General features: G+C 32.6%; 2 protein-coding genes across 2 annotated transcripts; both read left to right on the plus strand.

The window, feature by feature from the left end:
* Nucleotides 1–129: 129 nt before the first annotated feature.
* LOC121801129 lies at nucleotides 130–558 on the plus strand. Its single transcript, XM_042200582.1, has one exon. It carries the CDS (start codon nucleotides 130–132, stop codon nucleotides 556–558), a length of 429 nt encoding a protein of 142 aa, XP_042056516.1.
* Nucleotides 559–7,765: 7,207 nt separating this feature from the next.
* LOC121798320 (pectinesterase inhibitor 3-like) lies at nucleotides 7,766–8,575 on the plus strand. The gene has a single exon (XM_042197256.1). The coding sequence runs from the start codon at nucleotides 7,907–7,909 to the stop codon at nucleotides 8,471–8,473; it is 567 nt and encodes a 188-aa protein (XP_042053190.1). The 5' UTR covers nucleotides 7,766–7,906; the 3' UTR covers nucleotides 8,474–8,575.
* Nucleotides 8,576–9,556: the final 981 nt, after the last annotated feature.

Raw genomic sequence — 9,556 nt, forward strand, 5'->3', positions numbered from 1 at the left:
CCTTCTCGATTCTCAGCATCTACTCTTAATCATCGCATGCCATCAGATGAACGGCCCAGATTTCCCCCTCCCACCACTATAACATAGTCCCACGCAACAGAATCACAAAACCACCGAGATAGTAGAAAAATGGAGGCCGCATTGGATTCTCCGCTGGAAGCTCTCGCCTTCAATTACCTGAGCTACGCCTTCCTCACCGCCGTCAACAACATTTGGGCGTGGCTCACCGTCGTCACCGCCGCCGTCAGCTTCTGGCGAATTAGGGTTTTATCGACTCCGATCGCCGCCGTCGCCGTGCCGGAGCGGGTGGAGGAGATTGCGGCGGCGGAGGAGGCTGCTCCGGCTAGATCAGCGCCGTGTGTGGTGGCGGAGGGGCAAGGGATCACGAAGATGAAATTCAGCTTGTATTACGCGGAGGAGGTGGATTTTGGGGGCGATGACGATGACGGCGGCGAGAGTGAGGAGTGCGGCGGGGGGGGCGGCGGAGTTTGGGGGAGATTGGGAAGGGGTGATTGCGATGAGAATGGGGGATATGGGGTGGTACAGGTGGCAGGATAGGACGGTGTTGAGCGGCAACGTGGTGCGGTTGTGGGAAGGGCGGAGGAGGAGGAGACACGCGGCGGCGGAGGCGGTGGATGGTGGCTTCGTGTGCTAGGTGGGATAAATGATGACAGATTATAAAAAATTGTAAATATATTTTGTTTTTTTCGTGATTTAAATTAAATCAAATAAAAGCAGTAGTGGTCGTATTTTGTTGTTACAAACTAACATGGATTGGATCATTTTGAGATTACACAGATTTGAATAATTGTGAATTGTTAGTGGAATGTTGAATTTAATGTAGAGCAAGAGGATGATCAAATATTATCACAATAAGTATTAATACTATTAAACTTAATTATCCCAAAATCCATAATTAGAGTTTAATCTTGGTTATCCAGTGACCCGGTGACATATTGCGGTCGTCTATACTAAATATTGTATTTTCTTCGATTGAGAAATAGTAAGATAATTAATTATTAAAGTGGAAAAACATTATATCAAACATTTGATAAATCATAAAACAATAATTTCTTAATTTTTCGTATGTACTCCCTTCGTCTCACTTTAGGAGTCTCGGTCACTTTTGCGCACTCGTTTTGTAAAAATGATAATAAATAGTTACAATAGAGAAATGGTAAAGTAAGAGAGAGAATAAATTAGAGAAAAACTATTCTCAACATTATTCTCTCTCTTAATTTACCATTTTTCCACTTTAACTATTTATTATTATTTTTATAAAATGTGTGCGCAAAAGTGATCGAGACTCGTAAAGTGGGACGGAGGGAGTATGAAATAGTAGTACATCCTAAATAGGGAGTACTGATAAAGATTGTGTCACTAAAATTGATTAGGTACACTGTACACATATAATAAGGATTAGAGAAAAACATGAAGCATTTCAAATCTAGGCAATACTTCATTGGCAAAATATGGAATAATGGTATATGCTATAACGTGTGATGTTAATTAATTATGAATCGATTCATGTCTACATGCGGCGTACCAATACCTAGGGTGTGTATCAAGTAATGCCTATTAGGTAGGAAACATTTAATTGAAGTAACTTATTTTATTCCACATAACACATTAATCTACAATGGACATTAAGAGTATAAGTTTTTTTTAATAAAAATTGGTCAATAATACTAACACCGTCCAATTAAAGATGACTCACTTTCCTTTTTAGTTTATCCCAACTAAGATAACCTATTACTAAAAATAGCAATAGCATAATGTTAAGAGAAATATCCGATCTCGCAGCCCATAACATATTCAACTAATGTCTAAACAACGAGACACAGGGTATTAGACCAACAAATTGATCACGAAATAAGGAATCAATACATATTTATAAGATTCTATGGCGTGATTATGACATGATAGGTTACACAAATTTCCAAAATGGGCAATGTGAAAGTGAACAGAAAATTACTTATTCATACTGAAAAAAGTAGTAGCAGTAGAAGAATATAAATTGGTTTTTAGTGGGCCCATCTAATGCGGTAGACAGATCAGCCCAAGCTTCAAAATTTAATTAAATTTTAGCTGAATAATATTGGATTGGGTTGGGCCTTTTTTTATGTATAGTCTTTTTTATGTAAACTTGTCCACATTTTCTCTTAGTCCGCCAGTAAATCCGTCGAATAAGTAGGGATGTCAATCGGGCTGGCCCATCGGGTTTTGGGCCGGCCCTACTCAGATTGCGGGTCAATCGGGTGCGGGCTAATCGGGTTGTAAATTCTTTCGGGTTATAAAAGTTCATCCTAACCCTAAAAGCTCGGGTTTCGGGCTAGTCCGGCGGGTTAATCGGGTTGCTACCGATAAGATTAACATGCATCAATCCAATAAATAATTATGAAAATTAGTTATATTCCTAAAATGTAAAATATTTAATTATGATAAATTTGAGATATATGGTCAAACTTAATCATAAACATGATCAAATACTAATATTTGAGATATTTCGTGAAATTTTAATGCATGTTTTAGAAATTTAAATATTTTTAAGTGAATTTGAAGTTTTTAATTTATTTATCAATTATTATACTAATAAAAATTCAATATATAATTTGTATATTTAATATAAAATTGAAAGTTATTTTTTTAGTTATCTATATTATAAAATTAATCAATGAAGTGTCGAATTAGGAGTAAAAAATAGAATAATAGAAATTTTATCGGGTTTTCAGGCCAACCCATCGGGTTTTTGGGTCTAGCCCTAACGGGTCGCGGGTTAATCGGGTGCGGGCTAATCGGGTTTTAGTTTTATCGGGCTAGAAATTTCCAGCCCTGACCCTATAAATTTGGCGAGCTATTCGGGCCAGTCCACGGGTTGCGGGCTACATTGATATCACTACGAATAAGTATTCTTTTGTTATTAAAGGTCTTTAGTATGTCGATAAATCCATTGGAATAGTTGTTTTTAAATTCCAAAATATATTACTAAAAATAAGCGTTTTATCAATTGAAGTGTGGTTGGTCACGGCTGGACTTCTTTATGTATAATTGTTAAGCATAAAATCAGTTAGAAAAATATAGAGAAATTGACCTTAAAATAGAGAAAAATACAGAGAAATTGACGTCATTCAAATTGAAAATGTGTCGGCACATTCAGGAGTCTATCTTTAAGATTCTTTGTCTACTTTTACATTGTCATCAACTGTTAATGATTTGAGTGAGATCTAATATTTCACCTATCATCAATCTTATTAAACATTTTACATCCTATCCAATCAATTTATAGGCCTTTTTCCACCTCTCTACTAGTTGTTGTGGACCTAAGCTAGCATTTATTTTTTAGTTGAGAATGGGATGCAATCAAACTATATACGTTGTCTAATGAATTGGTACATACTCTATTACTCATTGTATGTTGCAATCGAACACAATAACTTACCTAACTAAACAATAATACTTCCGAGCCGAGTAAAGCATATATCGGTCTAAACTTGCCACGTTTCAGTTTTAAATATAGTTCATCTGTCATGTCATAACGTGTGATTTGCAAGCTATTGCACATGATAGTAGATTTGTCTAATGCACACTAATAAAAGTGGTTGCGGATTTTCATGATGCAAAAATGTTACAATCCTCAGTGTACTTATGGATGATATACTCTAAAATTATTTATGAAATAAGTTTAATTTTTTTTAAAAAAAACTAAAGGAATTTCCACATCAATTATACATATATGAGAGTATGAGTGAAGATGGGAAATTATCTGGCATATATGTGAATTGTGAAGTATGGACCATTGTTGGAATGCACATTATTTTATTTCTTCAAATTAATTGGCGGAGGCTTTTTCTATAAATCAAAGGGGACCCTTTGTCCCTATAATTATTTCCCCTTAATCGAATAATATCGTTAAACTCAAATGTGAATGATTTCATGACTTTTGATTGGCTGGAAATCAAGAAAAATAGTACAAACAAAGAAATTAAATGCCAACATAATTGGTTACAGGATGCAGCAATGCATTGTTGTATAATGACAGACTTGTCTCATGGAACTTCCACTTTCAAAATTAATTCAATTTACATATATAACCTTCGTGAACCAATGTATGATCGATCATAATATAATTAATAGCACTATTTTTTTCTCTATTATGTATGTTAAAAAAAATTATTCAGAATATAGCCGGTGATAGTTTTTGTAATTGAGATATATGCCATATTTGGTTGACAAGAAAGTAAAGTTGCTAATGAAAATGATTCATGAGAAAATGAATCCCGGGAATATGATTCCTAATAACTGTACTTTCTCGTGTTTGGAAAATATCAAGATTTAAATATTTGATTTAAACACTAAACTAAAATTATACTCCTACTTATTATTATTTTTATTTATAAAAAAATAATATAAAATTTTTAATAAATTATTAATTACAAATGATAATAATTATATTATTATATTTATTATTAGTTTAAATATGGATTATTCGTCATAATATATAATAATATAATTGTAATTATAGTTACACGGAGCATTTATGATTATTATAATTATAATTACATGGAGCATTTATAATTATTATAATTATAATATTTATTCAATTATAATATTACGGATATTATAATTGAATAAATTTTATAATTTAAAATTTCACTATGACTTTATTGATTAATTATTAATAACAAATATATATAAGTACTACAATAATATTGTTATAATTATGATAATTTTAATTATTGTTATTTATTATACCATAATCAAGGATGGTTTATAATTTTAAATTATTTTTAATACATTTTAATTAATAATAATAATAATAATAGTAATAATAAAAATATACTTATATTGCATTAAATATGTAAGAATCCTAAAATTTGGAAAAAGAACACCTAAGAAAAGTTAGGATTCAGAATTTTGAAAAGTTGTACTAACTTACTTTCTTTGTCTCGGGATTCTGATTACTTTCCCAGTCTGATTAAAAACCGAAACAAACATAGTATTTTAAAATTTAAAGAATCAGATTACTTTCCCTGATAGAATTCTGGCAACCAAACATGGCCATAATGCTATATATATCCTACAAAATCAGTAGTTGTTAATTGTTGTGAACAAAAAATCATGAATATATTATAAATGGCAATATCTTTTTGTTTCCTATTTTTTCTTAAGAGTGAACTTCAAAAATGGTCCATGAACTATGGGTTTATCTCGCACATAGTCCCTGGACTTTAAAAATATCGTCAGACATCTCTGGACTAAGGGTTATCTCGAAATTGGTCCTTTTGCCATTTTTTTATACGAAAATACCCTTTTGAGGGTTTAGGCAATTTAGTTTTTCTACACTTTTAACATTTTAAATCTGATATTATTTTAGTGATGTACTAAATCTGATATTATTTCAAAATTTTCATTCTTCTTCCCTTTTGTCATCCTTCACTTTGTTTATTTATTTCAATATTACATTTAATTTTATAAAATTAAATTTTAAATTTAGATTTTTAAATATCAATATTTTTTTATTAATTAAAAATATTAATTCATGGACACTATAAATATTGATTAAAACTATTAATTTTTATTATTTAATATAATATTCAGTTGAATCGAAGAAGTACAAAAAAATAATATTAATTACAATGGAAAAATAAGAGCTATTCTACTTTGCCTTTGTTCGATTGTTATAATTGTTTGTGATTATATATTATGAAGTTGACTAAAAATTTGATAATGCTAAAAATTTTATATAGGAGTATTTTGTTTAAATTTTCTAGTTAATTTTGATTGTTTTCAAATAAATAAATGAGAATTATATCAGTCTTACATTAGTTGCATATTTATTTCAGAATAATCGTGTTATGTGATCTATTTATGATTAAAACTATTAAATATTGACTAAAACTAAGTTGGCGTCGACGTACCTTATTGATTAAATATTAGACACTATCAAATATTGATTAAAACTATTAATTTTTGTTATTTAATAATTTTAATAATTTATAAAAATTTATTGATATTTAAAAATCTAAATTTTAAATTTAATTTTATAAAATTAAATCTAATATTAAAATAAAGAAACAAAGTGAAGGATGACAAAGGGGAAGAAAAATGATAATTTTGAAATAATATCAGATTTAGTACATCACTTAAATAATATCAAATTTAAAATGTTAAAAGTTTAAAAATACCAAATTGCCCAAACCCTCAAAAGGGTATTTTCGTATAAAAAAAATGGCAAAAAGACCAATTTCAAGATAAACCATTAGTCAAATGATGTCTGGCGATATTTTTAAAATCCAGGGACTATGAGCGAGATAATCCCATAATCCATGTACATTTTTTAAGTTCACTCCTCTTTCCTTAAATATACTTATGTATATTGAAGAGAAACAGAAATATATTACAGAATACAGCCTGTATTGCCACTCCCCCACGTGACTGCTACATATGTTCCCATTAAAAATATTTTCATTTTGAGTTTTAATATTTCCAAAAATATCAATTTATTATACTCCATAAATTTATTTATATATTTAATGGAAATGTGAGTTTCGACTTTCGAGTGGGCCTTGGTCCTTTTCAGAATTAAATTAAAGTGGCATGTGACAACCAAATTATCTCATTCTGTTAGTTTTTGGTTGATAAATTAAGATTAATAAACGTTTTTGTTTTTTTTTCATTAATTAATGAGGACAGTTTTATTTCTTTTTCGTTCCTTGAAACAATAATTTTAATTTCGACAGTTTGCTGTTTTAGGATATTGTCATATATTGAGAATTAAAAACCCATCATTTTTGTCCTTTTTTGAATTAATTTCAACCAACTAATTAAAGTTTATTATTCCTTACTTGTGCGATACAAATCCCTTATGTTGTGTTAAATCGATCCATTTTTACGTTAAGGATGGGAAAATAGGAAAAATTAGTAATAACATTGATTGGTCCAACTCCAACCTATCATGTATGGTTTATATATACATTGTACAACATGTATATAGATATGAAAATTTCTCAATTCATTCACATTAAATGTGCATTTCTTAAACAAAAAATCATACATTGTGTGAGTTGGGTCTCCACAAAAATAGCTGATGATGTACCCATGAAAAAAACAAATAAGCTCTCAAATTTTAGATCAACTTTAAATAGAGAATTTATAAAAGGGATAGGTTAATTAATGGCTGGTAAATCTTGTTGTGGGGGATTTGGAAATCGACAAGTGTTTATAATCTATTGGCTGACAAATTAGAGTTGTACTGCCACTGATTGCCCTCTCATGTTTTGCTGCAAATGTGAAAAATTTCATCAGCTCCTTCACATGAAATATTTAATTTACATATCTGCCCAAACTACCAACATTTATTCTATATAATGGCCATAGATTCAATACATAAATTTAGTTAGTAGAATGATTTACTGCCTAAAATGAACTAATAAGAGAGATTAGTTTGGTTTTTTTTAAATAATAGAGTAATAAGTTTTAAAACCAAAACAAGGTCTTTTAAAAAATAGGAGTAATGTATAACTAACCATGGTGTTTTGGCAACCCTTAAAGAAAATTTGATAATGGAGTAGTATTACTGATCAACTATTTCTTGAAGTTTAAAAATTCTCCAGTAATTAATATCGTGATTTTTCCGGCCATCTGTCTCAATCTTAAACACCAAAATTTATCACTAATTTCGAATTGTCTGGCTAATAGTGTGTAGCATTAATCATCAGTTTAGACCCCAAGCAAAATAATTTCCTTATCTCCAAAGAAGATTAGTTGATCTTAATTAAGCTTACATCTCACTAATCAGCCACACTTGTATAAAAACATCCCTTCTGCCCATTCCCCTCTTCAATTCACCACCTTCTCTCCTCTCTCTACCAACTCAGTGCCCTAAACAATTACGCCGCCGAGTAAAATGCCGACGCCTCCTCTCCTCCTCTCTCTCCTCCTCACACTCCTGATTTCATCACCAACCGCCGCCGCCGCCTCGCCGAAACACGATCTGGTGCGTCGCTCCTGCGTCCACGCCAGCTACCCGGACGTGTGCCTCCGCACGCTCTCGTCGTCGTCGTCCTCCGGCGCGGCTGCGACGCCGCGGGATCTGGCGCAGGCGGCGGTGAGGGTGAGCCTGGCGCACGTGCAGAAGGCGTTGGAGTATCTGGCGGCGATGAAGGGGAGCGTGGCGCGGCGGGAGCAGGGGGCGCTGAGCGACTGCGTGGAGCAGATGGCGGACACGATGGACGAGCTGAGGAAGACGATGTCGGCGCTGCGGAAGCTCCGGCGCGGCGGCGGCGCGGAGTTCCGGTGGCAGATGAGCAACGCGGAGACGTGGGTGAGCGCGGCGCTGACGAACGAGGAGACGTGTTTGGACGGATTCAAGGAGATCGACGGCGAGGTGAGGGCGGATGTGAGGAAGAAGGTCACGAATGTGGCTAGGGTTACCAGCAACGCGCTCTATCTCATCAATCTCCTCGACGATTAGTCGATTAGTCTCTATCTCTCTGCATACATAATTGAGATCTAGTTTAATTGTTGGTGTTTCTGCGTTTATGTGCATAATGTTGCTCATGAATTTCTCGTGAAACTGCTTATGAATATATATATATATATATATATATATATATATATATATATATATGAATATTTCACTCATGCATAATACTGCTCTACAGCTTAATTTGATGAAATGCATAGTAATTTGTAAGATGTTGAAAATTTTCTCGGTGATTTTAGGAAAAAAGTAAACACAATGTTCATGACTTATCTAAACAAAAATTGTGGCAATGCTATTGGTGTGTTGAGAAAATTTGGCGTATTCAAATTTTGAATAAAACCCACCAATAACATTAATTGGTACTACGCCAATCTTTTTCCTAAAATGAGAAGTTTGCAATACAAAAAAAATGTTGTGATTGGACTAATAATAGAGTTTTAGTGTGAGGTAAAATGTATTAGGATTTGAGTCCATTCGAGACACAGCCTTTAATGAACATAATCTAATCTATATTATTGAGTAGCTAACTAACTGCTTGGACCCATCAATGAAGTTTCTAAAACATGAACTCGCTATAAGCAAATTGTGACAAGAAATCGGTTACAAAGCTACCTTTTCTTCTCTATGCACATTACAAATCACAATAAACTCAAAATCTTGGAGAATATCATGCACCTTCTGCACTATAAAGCAACAGTTCACGAAAATATCAAAACGTCCTAGAATCATAACAAAACTATCACTCCCCACTTCTAGCTTTCTAATTTTGGCTTTAAAAAGCCACGCTGAAAGATTTTCAGACCAAATTAACCCTATAATATTTCATTATATCATTCAACTTTCATGGTCAATTCGGTCAAAAATTTTATTGGCATGATATTTCTAAGTAGAAATTGAAATGCTGAAATAAATTTTTTTTTGCAATTAAGGTTGAGATATCCTTGTATGAAAAGCTAGATCCGACAATAGTTATGTTGGTTGATGGAATATGTCGGCCAATGGAAAGTGAATACTAAAAACCAGTGGATCACGTGTTAGCCTAGTTAAATAGTGGTGTGATTTGGATGCTTC

The sequence above is a fragment of the Salvia splendens genome, chromosome 4 (assembly GCF_004379255.2).
Source record: "Salvia splendens isolate huo1 chromosome 4, SspV2, whole genome shotgun sequence".
Taxonomy (NCBI): domain Eukaryota; kingdom Viridiplantae; phylum Streptophyta; class Magnoliopsida; order Lamiales; family Lamiaceae; genus Salvia; species Salvia splendens.